The sequence below is a fragment of the Platalea leucorodia genome (genome assembly GCF_965183815.1).
Source record: "Platalea leucorodia genome assembly, chromosome: 4".
Classification (NCBI taxonomy): domain Eukaryota; kingdom Metazoa; phylum Chordata; class Aves; order Pelecaniformes; family Threskiornithidae; genus Platalea; species Platalea leucorodia.
Genome location: NC_138826.1, coordinates 53,552,582 through 53,570,306, shown reverse-complemented (window position 1 = coordinate 53,570,306; position 17,725 = coordinate 53,552,582). Strand labels below are relative to the sequence as shown.

The 17,725-nt window shown below is 38.1% G+C and overlaps 1 protein-coding gene across 1 annotated transcript in view; it reads left to right on the top strand.

The window, feature by feature from the left end:
* Nucleotides 1-17,725, top strand: part of ABCC9 (ATP binding cassette subfamily C member 9) — a 76,513-nt gene that overhangs the window by 40,022 nt on the left and 18,766 nt on the right. The window contains exons 18-28 of the mRNA XM_082308434.1: nucleotides 3,280-3,318; nucleotides 4,895-4,996; nucleotides 6,444-6,528; nucleotides 7,023-7,103; nucleotides 8,113-8,250; nucleotides 8,749-8,874; nucleotides 9,448-9,544; nucleotides 11,690-11,919; nucleotides 12,857-13,005; nucleotides 13,821-13,890; nucleotides 14,708-14,865. Coding sequence (XP_082164560.1) covers nucleotides 3,280-3,318; nucleotides 4,895-4,996; nucleotides 6,444-6,528; nucleotides 7,023-7,103; nucleotides 8,113-8,250; nucleotides 8,749-8,874; nucleotides 9,448-9,544; nucleotides 11,690-11,919; nucleotides 12,857-13,005; nucleotides 13,821-13,890; nucleotides 14,708-14,865 — 1,275 coding nt within the window. The remainder of the gene's footprint in view (nucleotides 1-3,279; nucleotides 3,319-4,894; nucleotides 4,997-6,443; nucleotides 6,529-7,022; nucleotides 7,104-8,112; nucleotides 8,251-8,748; nucleotides 8,875-9,447; nucleotides 9,545-11,689; nucleotides 11,920-12,856; nucleotides 13,006-13,820; nucleotides 13,891-14,707; nucleotides 14,866-17,725) is intronic.

Sequence of the window (17,725 nt, the reverse complement as noted above, 5' to 3'; positions counted from 1 at the left end):
ATGATGGATCAAATTTCAGCCCCAGTTATATTGGGGTAATCCTGCAATGCATCATTGTGAAAGCCCATCATGGGGCTTGAATATCTTGTTGCTGTTGTGGTTGACTGCAATGAGAGCTGTCTGTCCTACTGCCAGGGTTGTCACTGGTTTGGGATCTTACGGAAAGAAAGCATGTTAGTGTATCTTTCTGTAAGAGATCTTGGCCAGGGCAAATCTTATGGGCCAGATCTCAGTTTCTCCCAGTTACATGAGACATGCCTCAGCTACATTAAAAACCTTGGAGAAGGAACTGGCTTTTTGTTTTCCCAGTGAGCAAGCAGCTAGAGAGATTTATTAAACACTGAAGCATGAGGCTAGCCAGATGCAGTGATTCAGCTGAGCCCGTTTCAGATCCAAGTTATTAATTATTAAGTCTATACAGGGAGAGATGTGAGGAATATGCAGACACATGTATTCCCCTCATCCACAGCAAGCCAAACAGTCAGAACCATCTTCTCAGACTGCCAAGGAAAGAGGAGTGCCTAAGTGGAAGCCCTTCACTTGGTATACCTTTTCTGTATATTGAACTGGTGTCTGTGCCAACAGGTTGTTGTGTACTAAGTGAAAGGCATGGGAAACACAAGAATTATAAAATCAGTCCTCCTAAATGGCCTGTTCTGCCCTCAAGCTGTGGAAAGCTTCAAGAAAAATTAGAAGTCAGTGCTTCCCTCAGAAAGATTACAAGTACAACTACTTACCAAAAGGTTGCAACCACAGTAACTCATAGAAAACACCAAAGGGCATTAACCACGGATGGATTAATGGTCAGCCAGATAAATGTCAGTAGCCAAAGTCAGCATACCTGCTAGCCTGCTCTGCTGCTATGGCTGGTTGCAGGGACAGGAATAAATGCCTCCAAACTGCAGGACAGTGTTTGTGTAGATGATCAGTCCTTCTCTTGCATCAAATCTCTTGCATATATTCGCAGAGGAAATGGTTCATTCTGTCGTTACAGTGGTATCCTAGAGATCTTGTATGCCTTTTTTCTCCTCCATTTTCATTTTGTAAGCAGAGGGAATCTGGGCCTGGTTAGAGATGCATTAGTCTATTTTAAAACGTCCAGAGCTAGCATAAACGTTGTCCAGACTTCAACAAGGTGTCTTTTTGGCTTTTCCTTAAAACCTTGATTTAAATTCATTTCTGTATTATTTCAGCTTATGTATTTAAAATCTTATAAGAATAAATAATCAATCTAATCAGTTTGGTCTTTCCTACCATTTCAGACTTGAACCTACCACTCCCCATTTTGGGGAATATGTATATTTTATGGTGCAGAATAAAAATCAGTATAAATAGCCACATCTAAATAAATAAAGAAATTAGAGCAAAGATTACTAATCCCAGCATGCAAATAAAATACTCTTTTTAGAAACCTCAGGAGCTTCAGTTTCAGCCTACTCCCATGCCCTGCAATCGCATCACTCTTTCAGATTCGGTAGGGTAATAAAGTACAAGACCAAATATTTAATCCCCTTATTTGTGAAGGCCTCAGCTCAGCAAAGGTCTTATATGTATTTATTCATGAGATTATTAATGAACGTGGGTTCTCACAGAAATCTCACTCATAATTTGCGAGAATTAAAGTGTATTTGTCAAGCTAAACATGGAGTGAAATATCTAAGAAACAGATCTTAAAATTGGTCCTTGCTCATTCAGATAATCTATTTGATTATAATGGCAAGCATATTAAATCTGGTATGGAATTGCAAGGGGTCTTGCAAGGCTTCTGCCCAGTTTTTGCTAAATTGTACTTCAGAGGGCACTCCCAAACATATACATGAACGTTTTATCCCTTTTTCTACCATTGCAATGCTCTGCTGATGGAAGTTTGTTTTTTTTAAGAGAGGAAATTTAGGTTTTCTTCCTTTTTGTTTGGTTTGACCTAATTTCTGACCTCTTTTTAATCTCTCATTAGACTCCATCTTTTGCTTTCTTGTAACTTTTTTTTCCATTGTAGAGAAGACTGGAAGCTTCTGCTGAATAAAGGATGAATTTTGGTGAAGCAATGTCTGTTTTGAGCCTCAATTTATGGCTTTCTGATCCTTCTGAGATAACCAACAGGGCTTATTCACCTCTGATGTAATATCTTCTCTGGCGATTGGTGCACAAAGGAAACATACTGATTGTGCACTTTTGGAGGCATGAATTATCAAAGTTCTTAGAGAGCTGATGTGAAGCACAGAAAGCAACATTCTTCAGTTCTGGCATTTCAGGAAGATGCTTAATACATAAGTCTGGCATTATGAAGGCTCTGCTATTAGAATTTTTATGCCCTTTGCCAGACTTGGATTCTCCGGTCATGAGTGCAGCTGCAGTTACTGATATCCCAGCGGGCAAGCAGACATTTCTGTCTCAGCAGTAACTTATTACATCTGGAGGATTCGTAGGCTTGGGAGGGGAGGATTTGTTTGTTTGGTTTTTTATTAAGTCAGTCAAATAGCACATTAATATCATTTTTCTAATCCCTTCTAATGTCTGTTTCCATTTACCTGGCATAAACTTACTCTTTTAGGTTTTGCACTTTGCAGTGATGTGTCGCCATGCCTGGACACAAGCACCATCGCTGGTCCAGAACTGCTTTGACTGCTGTTCCATGCCCTCAACACTGTTAATAAGTCAATTAACAAACAGAGGGAGCCACAAAATCATTCATGTCATTACTGCCATTGCATGTTCTTCAAAATGTATTTCATGGATATGATCCTTATGAAGTAGAGGTTGACAAGAAAAGCCTAGGTGTTGTAGTGCATGGCTTGATGCAGCCTTACTGCTATAAACAGGTTCAAAATCTGTTCTGATGCAAAAGTGCATTTGTACCTTGCAAAGCTTATCTTTGCTCCAGGAGAAATTTGACATTAGTTAACAACTTTTGCAGGTCATTGGCAGAACTGTGTGGAGAAGCTAACTTATTGCTTGTCAACCTTTTATATGCCCAGGCAATATTAAGAATTTAATTTTTAATAGGTTTTACAATACACTTTTCATTTTGAATACATTTTCTAACAACATGACTTGCCTATTTAGCCACTACGCACTATAGATATGAAACCGTTGCGTTTAGAAAAGTTATATACTTTTAATTAGACCTTGTTTATTTTCCCTTTAAGAACGAAAAAACCCAAAGTGATGTTGAGTTCTTAAAACATGTACTTAACTCCAGTTTCCCTGTATAGAAAACTTGCACAAAATGTTATTCTCTGTATTTCCTGCTTATTAAATGTCATTTACCATAACTTACAGTGTAAATGAAACTGAACCTTCTTTTGAAGCATCCAGAAGGTATTATTTCTGTTTTCAGTGTATCATGATACACTCCTTCATTTCTTCAGAATTTCCTCAAACCTTCATCTTTGTACCCTTTAGGCATCTCTGCATTTTCTTACCATGTCGTTAATCATTTACCATAGGATTAACTGACAGATTGTGTTAAATCCAGTGGATCCCAATCTTCTCCAGCCATTGTACCACTACCTCAGTCTTACCTGAACGATGTTCAGTGCTCCCAGCTCCCATTTGACATCACTGGGAGTTTAGTGTGCTCCCTATCTTGCAAGACAAGGCCTCTAGATGCAAGACATCATTACGTATACTCTCCCATGTGTTTGCTTGTTTTCTGATCAGCACTGGGTTTTGTGTTGCTTGTAACCCAGCTCAACGGCTGTGTGATGGAGCAGGGTACATAGCATGCGAAGGGAACCAGCTGTGCTCCAGCTGAAGTCAAGCAGTGGCTCCACCCCTGGCTTCCATGAAAGGGCCTGCAGGTTTAAAAGAAGGACAAGCTAAACTAACAACACATCATAAACGGTAGAGAAGTAGTGGCACACATAGCTGTGGTTGGGAGCCACACCATGATTTGCTACCTGATAATCCTGAGGACATATTTCATACTAGTGCATACTGAACTGCTAAAACTCCTAAAATTTTTGGGATACTACTGACTGCTTCTAACCAGCTTTTTCCATACCCTACCTAGCACCCTCTCTCTTAATAGCAAATCCTAGATGCTTACATACAAAGCTATATCAAACGTTTGGTTTGAAGCAATAACATCAAAGAGATTGAGAAGGAAGATAAGTGTTCAGATCCACAAGCCAGTACCAGTTCACACCTCCTTCCTCACAGATCTTGGGCATCTCAGAAAAATGTCTGAAATTACATGACCTTTTTTGCCATACATAGGCAAAACAGCCAGAAGTAACGAACATTCATACCCCTATTGTACACATTTCATTAGGTGTTTAGGCACATTTAAAGTACATCTAATAAGTACTTGGGAGACTGTAGTGATTCCTTCCCAATCTGTATTGAACTCTTTTCCAATATCATGTCAGTCCACTGAGGATCTAATAGAATTAAAGGAAAAAAAACATTCACTGAGAAAAAAAGTATTTATTTCATGTGCATGGCCACATAAAATAACCTAAAACTTCAGAAAGCAGCAAGTCAAGTGTCCTGATGCCATTTGAACAGTGTCTTTTCGCTGCCTGTGTTGAAATTCGAGAAAAAAAATACCAAATAACTATTCTTGTGAGAATTTAACAATTTTGATTATTTATAATTTGCCTTTGGATTGAAATTGCAGTTACTAAATTGAGGTAGGTACCAATCATTTATAGTAGAATAGAATACAACCGAGAGTGTAGATTTAGCCATCGGGGAGAGAGTGGGTGCTGTTCTAACAAAAGCATCTAATTTAAAATTCTTCCCTTCACTTTTGTAACAGTTGCTTTGCCTATGTGTTTCCCTGTATTTTTATGAATGCACCTTCATAAAATTAATTTTAAAAAAACTGATTTTCAGACATTTCATAATGTGAGTGCTTTGCTTTTTACTAATGCTCTTTATCTGTCTACAGTAGGAACAGATACTCAGTAGCTTACGCAGCTCAGAAGCCGTGGCTGCTGAATGCAACCGTGGAGGAGAACATTATCTTTGGGAGCCCATTTAATAAACAGAGGTAAATAATTGTTTTCTGATCAAACAATTTATTTTCCCTTGCAAAAACACCTGGCAGCTTCTTTTAAAGAGGTTTTTGGCTTCTCCTTCTGGACGAAGTTTGTAGATTCTGAAAAATATCAATGCACATTAACCCTGGGGTGGATTTAGCTAACCTGACTTCAGTCCTCTCAAAGGAAGGTTTCTGTTTTAAATTAGTCTTTCAAGGCTCCCCCTCTAACCAGAGTGCATGTCTAAGAAGTTTGTGAGAAATCACGCAGCAACGGCGGTCTCCATGGAATATAGCGGAAGCCATATGTGTATTTTTCAAGCAGCTAAGGTTAGGTGAGATGAATCCCATCTTTGGAGACTACTGACATGTTTTTGTTTTTGTTTTGTTTAATGGAGCTGGAGGTTGCCAGAGGACTCTGGAAATAGGGATACTAGGCATGTTTCCACCGAGTTTATGTGCTAATCCTGCTGTGATCAAGTTACTGGAGCAGCCACTTTACAAAAACACTGCACCTATGAAGATGGGGTGCCGCAACAAACTAACCTGAATTCTTACTTTAGAAATATAGGAGAAGGGAGTGTGAAAGCTGAGTTGCACAGCTTCTGTTGTGCCTATCCAGCACTTGTTTCATGTGTCCTTCTGAAAGGTCAGCTAACAAATGCAGTGGAAAAAGTGACTTGACTTAAGGAAAACAAATTGCTGATGTTTTCAAAGGCAACACTCTTTTTGTTTTAAGTTATTAAAAATACATCCCATTCCTCTCAGTGTCTGCTTTGTTAAGATGTATGACTCCATTCCCACTTAATAAAACTTCACAATGACCAAATATCTCAAAATCCAGATAAACATCTAAAATTTCAGGGACCAGATTCTTCAGCCAGTGCATCCATCAGCCTAACTTCACTCATATCAAAAGAGCAAGGCTTACACCACTCAAATAGTCTGATCCCAGCTGCTTATTAGCAGATCATCTCCGATACCCCACAGACCTAGAAATCTCACAACAAATTTCAAGTTTTTGCAAGTGGTTTCCTGATTCTGGCAAGATCAGAAACACTGTAAGGATCTTTTGTCCTGTAATGTCACAATGAAGTAAATGAAGAGGCACCTATAGGGGGAAGAATAATAACTCATCGGGAAATGGCTTCACATACTCCAGAGTCCAGCAAAACAGCTCCGTGATAGGGAGGAACGTACTCAATAATTTACGTAATTGAATCTTTACAAAGTAGGCTTGCCAATAAAGATGTCTAATAAATATGTCATTTTTTTACAATGCTTAGTTTACAACGCTCCATGATTACTTGCTGAATAATCTTTTTGCCCTACTTATTTCTGCAATTATCCAGCCATCATAGAGCCATAATAGCTTAGCAGTGAATTTGAGCTGCAGGGTTTTGTGTTAGCAAAGTAAGTGGCTGGCTAAATAATTGCAATGACTGTATTGTTTTTACAGGTACAAAGCTGTTACAGATGCATGCTCTTTGCAGCCTGACATTGACTTACTACCATTTGGTGATCAGACAGAAATTGGAGAAAGGGTAAATAATATGAATGCTTTTATGTCTGCTTAGCCTATGTATTAAGAAGGCGCTCTCTGATGTTACTCAGACAGATCTAGTCTATATTGGGCTGCCATCCTGCTAAATAATAGTCATTCACCAGGGGTTACTGCAAAAAAAAGTTGAAAACTTTTTTCCTTTTTCAGCTGTTTCTCAGATGGGATTTTTTGATCAGTCTCCTATATTTTGCTTGCAGAATTTGATGCTAGTATTGGTTGCATTTTTCAATCTAAGCAGCATACTGTGCTTAGAGCAGCTCTTCATAATTTACACTTACCCATGATTAGTTGCTGAATAATCATTTTTCTTCTGATAGTATTTGAGGATTATGCTTGTTTATCAACAGGATTAGTATTTTAACGAAGCTTTTTATTTTTGTTGGAACTCTGTGTAATTGTAAAAAATCGCATTTCCAAAGTCCTATCATAATGTTTATTCAAAGATGCATATTTCTGGTCCATTTTACTCATTAGGGGATTAATTTAAGTGGCGGACAACGACAGAGAATCTGTGTAGCTCGAGCACTCTATCAGAACACCAACATTGTCTTCTTGGTAAGAATTTTTTTTTTCACATGGAGCATGGAAAGTTAGTAATAAAACTGTCATTCCTTATATTTAGTTTTAGAAAAATTTATGTTAGTTTTAGAAAACTGTAGGGACTTGTATTCAACTCCAAATCCAAATTATAGAGATAGGAAATAAACATCCACCAGAGGCAGCATCAAAACATACTGGGAGACTGATGAAGGTGGGATTTCCTACAGAGATTAACACTGGAAGAGTAGAACAGATTGTCTAACTTCTGCTCACTCTCAGTAGTGACCTACTATCAACATAGTCCCACTGAAATCAGCAGGATTTCTGACAAGGAAAAGCACCATAATGCAACTACTTGTGAGCAATGAACAGACTGAGAGTTCAGCACTCTCCTACAGAGTGCTGTGGATTTGGACAAACTCCCTTCTCTGTTACTAATTTCAAGGCATATCAGGAATTTCAGGAGGCTACTACTCATGAAGGGGCTGTTTGAGCATCTTCAAAATTAACTAGGGACTTCCGTTCTTAGAGAAAAAATGTTTGCATATTAATATCCTTATCTGAATGTTGTCTTGTTGCTAGCCACGCTCACCCAAAGTGAAGACCAAGCACATCTGCAGTTTAGTTTGGAGGAAATTAGAAGAGTTTCTAACTCTATATTTCCTGTGCCAGTTTCCCATCAAAATTAGGTCCAAGCTTGGCTCTGGATCCTGGCATTTTTGAATTTGGATGGGAAATTTCAGTTCTGGTGTTCCTGATGAGGATTACTCCACACTGTCAGTGTGGCACCAGCACTGCACACATCTAGACACAAAAGAAATAACTGAGTCCATTGCTATGAATTGAAGAGCAATGTATTCTAGCTCACTGTTTCATAGTGCAGCCCTCTGACTAGGTCTTAGTCATTAGAGAGAGATGAAACATTAGTAATGCCAGATGCTTTCTATTTTTTAAAAACTCTTGAAAGAAATAAGACTAATTTTTGTATTCTGTTCTAATATTTTTAAATTTGATTTGATTGCAGGATGACCCATTCTCTGCACTGGACATTCACTTAAGTGATCATTTAATGCAGGAAGGGATTTTGAAATTTCTGCAAGAAGACAAGAGGACTCTTGTTCTGGTGACACATAAGTTACAATATCTACCACATGCTGACTGGGTAAGAGAAGAGATGCTATGATGCAGATCTGATGATGAACATACACTTGCAGTTAGCACCATAATGCTTGATGAGATCACTACTTTTCTCTGTAACAGAGTCCCTCCTTCTTAATTCCATGTCATGTGGCTAACTGCCACTTTATATAATACAGCTTTTATAGTAGAAGGAGCAATTTTATTTTTACATTATTTGTGTAGGTTTTTTTCGATTGAAAGCCATCAGATAATTATGACTTAATTGCAACTATGACTATTACTTATTATGTCTTGTCCATGATTTTTACAAGTACATGTAAGCATGGCTTATAGAAGTTTGAGTTTATGATGAGCTGTGTCAACAAACTTAAGAAGTTATTAATAAAATATTGAATAAAATGAACACAGGACTTTGCATAATGGTAATCTCACCAATACTGAGACATGCCTTGTAGGATCCAGGTCAGTGATTATGGTATCTATGTTGCTGAGTAGGCCTATTGTATGCTTTCTCCCCTAGATCATAGCAATGAAGGATGGAATGGTGCTTAGAGAAGGGACACTAAAGGATATCCAAAACAAGGATATTGAGCTATATGAACACTGGAAAACTTTGATGAATCGCCAAGATCAAGAATTGGAAAAGGTAAATAGGAGCATTTGGGCAAGGATGACCTTTCTGAAAAGAGATATTTTTCAGTTAATTTCTAAAAAAAACCAAACCATGTCAGAAAGCAAGTTTTAAACTAGACATTAGGGAAAAAAAGCATGAACTGTAAGGAACTTTAAGAACTGGAATAGATTGTCTAGGAAGTGTGTGGTTTACCCATCATGGGTGGTTTGTAAGGATACATTAGGCAAACATCCTTTTGAAATGTGGTGCACAACTCATCCTTTGCTGAGGCAAGGGGCAGACTAAGACACTTCCTAAAGTATCTCTCAGCTTTTTATTCTGCTATTGCTGTGAGCGTTTAGGATTCTCTAAAGACTATTTTTGAAGTTTTTATCACTCCAGAAGAGAGGGAATGAAAGAATGGAAGAAAGAGGGAGAGAAGAAAGTGGACAAGGTGGGATTTTCCGAAAGATAAATCCTAAAATACTATGCTTTTGCATTCTGTGAGCTAAATCATTCAAATAGTCTCTTTGAGGTTACTGTTGGTCCCATCACAATGGCAGACAGCTAAGCTCTCAAATTAATAAATAAGTTTTCTTATTACAGGATATGGAAGCTGACCAGACTACTCTTGAGAGAAAAACTCTTAGAAGGGCCATGTACCCCAGAGAATCCAAATCACAACTGGAAGATGAAGATGAAGGTATGTTTTATCATTTCTCTTTGTTTATTCCATTGCCATGTATCATTGTCTTTCCACTTGAACAGCTGGCAGTTCTTAGCAATGAAGTATGAAGATGTTGATGACACTTGGTAATAACAGTGGGAAGTCCAATACTTCTACCTGTTTAGAATACAGCTTGTTTAAGGGATTCTCCGTAGGTTTATCTAAACATTGTGCAAGAATAAGGTGTACCAAAACAAGTTAATTTCTTTGCTAACTCATATTGCCTGGAGGTAGCGAGGGGTAAGATAGAAGTAAAACAACGGTAAGAATTGTTATTAATGCAAATTGAGGTAGCTCTGCCTAGTCATTGGCACAATAATGTTAGATCATCTGTAGCCCTGTCCCTCATGAAATATCTGTTCTGGGATCTTGATATATCACCATGTGATCAAACTTGTAGCTATTTTCAATTTCTTTTTGGATATCGAGTTAATCATCTGCTATTTTTGTAGCTGAGAGTATTTATGGAAGAAGTTTTAGGCTTTGTTCTCAATATTAGCTTCTTGTTCCCCTCCAAGTCTTGGTGGTTTTAGAGGCTGCAGATTCAGATTCACGTCACTTTTAAAGTGGGGTAGGGGGTGGAGGGGACACACGGTTCGATATTGGCAGCTGGCAACAAGACCCATCAAGAATATCCCTGGGATGCTAGACCATGCCTAAATGCAGTAGTCAGTCTTGGCAAGCAGTAAATTTGTGCCAGGGAAGAGAAGAGGTGAACTGTAGGCTTCACCTTAACTCAACAGGAGCACTAATTGCAGGGATTATCATAGTGATGTTGACTGGAGTAATCACAAAATGCACACTGGCTGTTAGCAGGCTCTTTACTGCTGCCTTGTGTTTCACCTGGCAGTGCTCATGAGGGATTGTCATCTTAAGTCATAGGTCTGTAGGTCCTGGATTGCTTCATTTTGAAGAGATTTCCAATCATTGCACAATAGGCAGAGCTGGACCCCAAAGACCCTGAGATGGAAATATTATGTTGGCTTCATATTTCTTTGGCAGAGCTGAGCAGAACACCTCTTACTATGTTCAGTCATCAGTCCACTTTATCAGTTAAATTCTTGGAGGAGTTTAAATTGAGGTAATTCCCAAGCTCCTCCTTTTGGTCTGTGCAAGAAAGCCTTGCCAAAAACCTGTATCTTCTTTGTGAGGTGAGATAGAAAACACAGGGAAAAAAAGACATGTCCATATAGTCCACAGAGTGCCTGCAAAAAAGCATCATTAAGATCATAAAACACATATCAGTAACTTCAGGGCAGAAATATAACCTGACATTGCATTCCAGGTCATCCACACTTATTATGTGAACTAGGGAACATACACAAAGTCTCTGTGTCCCAAAAAGTGTTGAATTTCAACTTTCAAGAAATCACTTACTAATTCACTTTTAATGTTCAAAATCAGAAATGGGTGGAAATGCTGTCAGTTCAAGGCTGTGAAGAGCAGGTCAACATTTTTCTTCCCCAAGTGCAGCCTGCAAGGCTGCCATGTATATTTTTATTACCTGGAAAAAAAATTATTTTTAAGTGTAATATTATGCATCTATGAAATATATATTTCCCATAGCAGAAGTCTTCCACCAATTGTATTTCAGTATAATGTGAACAATTATCGTATAGTCAAAGGTAGGACTAGAAGAAATGTTAAATCCCACAGCTGTGCCCTTTTATATAGACAAAACTTTAGTACTCAGGAATAAAGTAAAAATGGAGTTCTTTCATGCAACATATGACAGAGCATCTGGATGGAAGGCTTTGGAGAGCTTCCTAGAATCTTCCGTGTGACCCAAAGTGCTCTGCTGACTGTATAATAAAAGCAACTGAACAGGTTGGGAAAGGCATAGTCTCTACTATCAATAGTCAGTACTGAAGACCTGACTTACAAAAATATTTATTACCAAAACTGTAACTGGTCAAAGACTGACGGTCTATGGAGCTGCTCAAAGAGCACAGGGGAAGTCTTTTGAAAATATGTCTGAAGTGCTTGCTGGTATTAAATGACAAGTTTAATTTTGCCATTAAAATTAAAATTCAAAACAAAAAAGTTAATCAAATCCAGTAAAACCAGGTATAATTCTTAGTACTGAATCCAAGCTAACTTGATCAAATGTCTGAGTCACAGAGGAAGAAGAGGAAGAAGATGAAGATGATAATATGTCAACTGTCTTGAGGCTCAGAACAAAGATGCCGTGGAGAACCTGCTGGAGATATCTAACCTCTGGAGGATTTTTCTTGCTCTTTCTGATGATTTTCTCAAAGTTGTTGAAACACTCAGTTATAGTGGCCATAGACTATTGGCTTGCTACGTGGACATCCATGGACAATGCAAACGAATTCAGGAACGTTGATGATGTTAAGAGCACAAATAAGGTGGGCCACATCTTGGAGCTTGACAGAGAAAAAAAAAAAAAGAAAAAATGTGCTAAAGTAATTATTTGCTGCTCATCTAGAAGCCAGCTAGATTGGAAAGACAGATATATATATATAGTAAGGTTGATTATTACATAGGATGGATGAATTGTTTATGATAAAACATAAGACAATTCAAATTTTATCTATCTTTTCAAACAGGAAACAGAAGCATGTTTGTGATTAGAAAAATGATTGACTTTTCAAAGGAAGGAATCTCATACTAAGCTTTTCAATCTGTTTTTTTTAACACCTAAGTCAATGACCCCATTTTCCTAAGTACTGGCTGTCCAGTAACATCCTGCCAGAAAAAAAAAGTCTTCAAATGTGCTACTTAGATACAATCTGCTTATAGCCATAAATTTGACTCATATACAAATATCTCCCTGGAATCCACACAGTAAACTTTCAGAAGGCTTAAATGTGTTATAGGCCTGGCAGATTAGTTTAGGATTTGCTCTGGGAATCTTAGTGGTACTTGAACTTAATGAAGTAGAACTTTCCAACATCTCTCAAATGCTTTAATTCTTCAGAGGTTCTACTTTTGTTGTCTGAGTTTCTTGGCTAACAATTTTAGTACTTTTGTGTTTGTCCAGTTAGTCTGTCTTCATAGTTCTAAGTACTATCACTTCAGGGTCTTGAAGGGTACTCAACAGTAGGTTGAGGGATCTTAGAACTGTCAGATCTTCTAATTATGTGAACTTCATGAACTGCAGTTCCATCATAGTTCTTTTATTTCCTAAAGATTATATTAATATAATTATGTAATATAAGTGATGTGACATATTAGCTGTTTGGTACCAGGCGCCTTGGGAACTTCCTAGTAGAAAAGAGAAATGTGTGTTTATTTCTAGGATTGATGTATTTGTCATTTTATTAGACTTATCATGTAGCTGTCTTCAGCATCCTCTCTGGAGCAGGGATTGTCCTTTGCCTCATCACATCTCTGACTGTGGAGTGGATGGGCCTCACAGCAGCCAAGAACCTACACCATAATCTTCTCAACAAGATCATCCTTGGACCAATTAGGTACAGCAAAACTAACTAATGTTCTTCCTGAAAACCTACATGGCCAAAACCTGTCTGGATTTTGTAACTAGGAGGATACTCCTGTGAAAATCTCTTGCAATTGCCCTGATTTCTTCAAGGCCTCAAAAAGTGAAAATAACCAGTGAAAGTGAGCGGGGGGGGAAATTCCATGTCAGAACATGTGACATTCTGCCCTCTTTTTTTATCTGGCTGAAATGTGTCGGATAGCTGGCACCCCCTTCAAGGCTGGGGTGTCAAGGAAAGCTTTGAGTGCAGTTCTAGCTCCAGGGCACCCAGCTCCAACCCTGAGGAATGGGCATGGGGTCAAGCAATGTGGACACCAAGTTTCTTCTGATGGCCAGGGACAGGTTCTGTGCATGATAACCACAGTCTCTCACAGGCAGTAGGATGGCAAAAAGGATGCCTGCATAATGAATACAGTTATCACGGTTCTTCTGTGAAACAACTGAGTCCTGGTGCCCAGTACTATGCAGGAGGTTGAGTAGCAGTCAGGGACAGGCTGTGATCTTTGGAAGGGATCTTAGATCTTGAGGGAGCGTGGATGAAAGAGCAGGGGGCAAGACAGTAGATTTTTGGAAGAGGAGGCTTAAAAGTTTGGGGTGGCGGGGGGAATCCCAAGAGAAGCATTTGGATAGTCAGGACGCAGACATAATGATGTGTTATGTTATTCATATTTACTGTTTGGTTTTAGAAAATGTCTGGACACAGCTCTGTGTTCTGTCTGACCGGGCTTTTTATCCAAAACTGGAATTCCTTTTCATGTAACTTTTTTTTGTTTTTAATTTGTTCAACAGGTTTTTTGATACGACTCCGTTGGGGCTAATTCTTAATCGCTTCTCTGCTGATACAAATATCATTGATCAGGTAGACGTATCAATATATTCTGTTTTATTACATCTTGGCTTTGTAAATTTTCACTTAGCTACTGAATAAGATGATGTATTAAAATATTCAGTAGAGAAATGCATAGCAAAAACAGGCTCTGGGAATGATAACAGACAAATTCAAAATAGAAAGTACACACACATTTGTAGTAGTGAGGGCAGGTAACAGTTAGAATAAACATGGTGGGAAATGGTGGCTCTTAATGTCTTCATATGCAGACTGGTTGCTTCTGTTGGAAGACCTGGATTAGCAAAACATAAGATTTTGAACTCAAAACAGGAAACGGTAGAATATAATAACTTTAACTATGTGGGAGTACACGTAACAAATACATGTTCCATCCTGGCTGTAGCACGTGAATTTAGAGCATTCAGGGAGAGGAAGGGATGCTTTCACTATGGCTGTGAATTAAAATGTTTGGGTGAGTAATAATCCTGAATGTAAGGGTGATGGAAACATGGAAGGAAAATTAAGAGGCTCTGAGAAAGAGCATGCTGTTTCTCTAAATATTTGGGACATCAAGAACTATTTTCTCTTTCTTGCTTCTTATATAAACAAAGTGGAAATGGCTTCTTTGAAACACTGATCTTTAGGAAAAACCCTACTGACTCATTTTTTTAACCTCTGCACATTTGAGTAGTAGACCCACAGAAACATAAAGGCTCCTGATGTAGGGAGAATATCAATGAGTGCACAGTGATATCATTCCACTTTCCCTATGGTCCTCTATAGGAAAAGGCGTATCATGGTACTACCGGTGACTTTTGCCTTATGTTTGTTTTTTGTTTTGCTCTAGCACATTCCTCCTACCCTGGAGTCTCTAACCCGGTCCACCTTACTCTGCCTGTCAGCCATCGGAATGATCTCCTATGCCACTCCATGGTTCCTTGTCGCCCTTGTGCCTCTCGGGATAGCGTTTTATTTCATCCAGAAATACTTCAGAGTTGCTTCCAAGTATGTATTAAAAAACTATCCTGAAAATGTCTTTTAAAAAATTTGTACATAAGAATTGTGATGGAATGTGATGTTATAGGAGCTAGTATAGAGGGTTAGTATAGAGCTATAGTATAGAAAATGGCCACGGCATCCTGCTTTTGATCCTGAGGTATGAGTTTGAGACATACATTGGAGGATGTTTCCAGCTGACCTGCCTACAAATGGAGTATTTGGGGAATTAACACTAGTTAGAGCACTTTTGTAGAGTGTTGGCTATAGAATCAGATGAGCATGAAGTTTGTTAATCAACTGAGCCAGCTCGCATCTGGTCAAAGCTCCTCTTTGACCTTTTGAGGGTTAGTAGAGAATGGAAAATAACTTCTGGATTAACGTCAGTCATGGCTTCTTCTTCATATTGGGAAAAAAACTCCACAGAAAGTCATTTCCACTGTACAGTAGTGTTTCACATTCAGAATGGTTTGCTGGCTGTAAAGAGTACATTTTTTGAGCAGAAAGAGTGTCATGATTTCTTAGAGCCATGCTTCTAGTGCTAAATCCATTATATAATTTAGTAAAATATCTTAAACAAGCCATTCAAAGTTTTTTCTTAAATTCAATCAGTCATGCTTCTTTTTTTTTATCAGCCAGATTTCTGACTGGACTTATGCCACTTTCTGATACTGACAGGCACCCGTCAAGGTGCCTGCTGACCAGCAGGGAGGCCAAAATAACCTACCATCATTAGCAACTGTAACTTCTGGCCCTGTCTTTGCAGTATGCACATGGTAAAACATTAACTGCTGCTTGGTAGCATCTAGTTAAGAGACACGGTGATATTCAACTGAACATTCCAGTACAGTTGGCTTCATGGACAATACTCTTATTTAGGTAGCCTGAGAAAGAATTGTGTCAGTTATTCCCCTTAAATCAATGGATCAGGAGGGGCACAGAGCAACACATCTATGATTTGGCTTCATTTTAGCCTACTTTTCATCAGCTTTCCTCAGAATTTCCAAGGAGTTTTATTCATAAGAAAACTCTATAATCAGAATTCACAAAACAAAAATGTTTAATTCTGAAATAATTTGCTTAAATTCTCAGAGATTTTTCAGACATCTTGTTCTTTCCCCACCAGGTGTCCAAACTAATGCTGTACGTGGTAGTACACCAGGTCTCAATGTGGCTAAGAAATCAGGAGACCTAGTTTTCATTCTTAAATGCATTATGGCCTTCTGAGTGTCACCCTGTCCTGCTACACATAGCAGTGCACACTGTTTAAGCTTCTTACTTAAAATATACAAGAGCAGGCAAAACCTGATATATTAGACCCCAGGGAAATACTACAGTTTCTCTCTGTGATTTTATATGTGAGAGTAGAATCTCCATCTATCTCCAAACCTGGTTTTCCCACATGCTGTACCGATAGCCATACTATGCAAGCTAGCGAGAAGTTGATCACCCCTGTAGGTCAGCACACACACACATATGCACCCATTGGCTCTGCAATTGCTGATCTTCTGCAAGCCCATAACTACCTCATTCATTCTATTTCCTTCTGGGAAAATCTGTGTCAGCAAGTGCTTTTTTTTTAAATCTGTTTAAATTAAACTCTTTTAAATAACTTGTGAAGCATCCAGGGTTGACTTGTGTTCTTTCAATCCACAATAGAAATTAATAAATCCAATTTATTTCTAGAAAAAATAGTCTTGGGAAATGTAGGGTGAAGGAATAGCTTCAGCCAGTATTTATTGCATAGTAGTGCTACTTGCATGCAGTACTTTCCAGGCATATAAGCTTCACTAATTTTTAGAAATGCAAATATTTACAGTATTTCTTGCAGCACTTTGACTCTTTGTTGTATTTTCCATTACATCTCTCAAAAACTTTTGTGTTTTTTCCATCATAAATTTGAAAGAGAGCATATTTATCATCAAAACATAAGCAGCAAATTCAGTTCTGTATACTGTAACATTCAGGATCATGGAGCAGTTATTTCTCCTGGCCTATCTAATATAGTATGCAAACATAGTAGGATTTTAATAAAGAGTTTAAATCTCCAATGAACTGGCCTCTCTTCTGTTTATACAACTGGCTTATGCCAATGGCAGAGTGTTACAGAAAGATGTATTTATCTCTGTGGTTTGCAAAACATTCCTGTTTCAGGAGACTGGAACTTTTTAAACTTAAATATCATTGCTCCATGCAGGTCTTGAAAATACCATTGCTGAATAATTGAGGAAATTTCTCGTTCATATTATTTCTCTGTCAGTGCTGTCTCTATTTCAACCAATATGTGATAACGTTAACACTACAAATAGAAGGTCTGCAATAGTCTGTTATATTTTATGTTTAACATGTTGTGGTACTTACAGATACTCAAAATGAGGCAAAGTTTATATAGAAAGGCACCCTTTTTGTTAGGCCAGCTGATACAGCTGCAATAAAATAGATAAACTTGCAGATACACAAACTCTATTTTATACCTGATCTAAGAGCCACAAATAACATGCTATAAAGTTGAAAATCAACCGTTCTGAATTTAAGTTAATTATATTAACTATATTAATAAATTACAATGTTTGACAATAAAAGGTAATTAGGATCTGGCTAAAATAGACAGCAGGTTTTTATCCAGGAGAGATGTGATAATGTCATTATTGCTGTGGGACAAAGAGAAGCTTAGCTGTGACCAAAAGCTAGATCTGTGGAGGTGGCTGGGAGGTGATTCAAAGGCTCCTATGGCAAAAGAGAAATGTGATATTCCCATGTCAGTGTCTTTCTATACTATAGAAATACTATGTTTTGTGATCCTGAAAAGAATATGTGCAATACATAAAATGTCTATTCTTGTGTGTTACACAGTAAAACTTCTACAGAC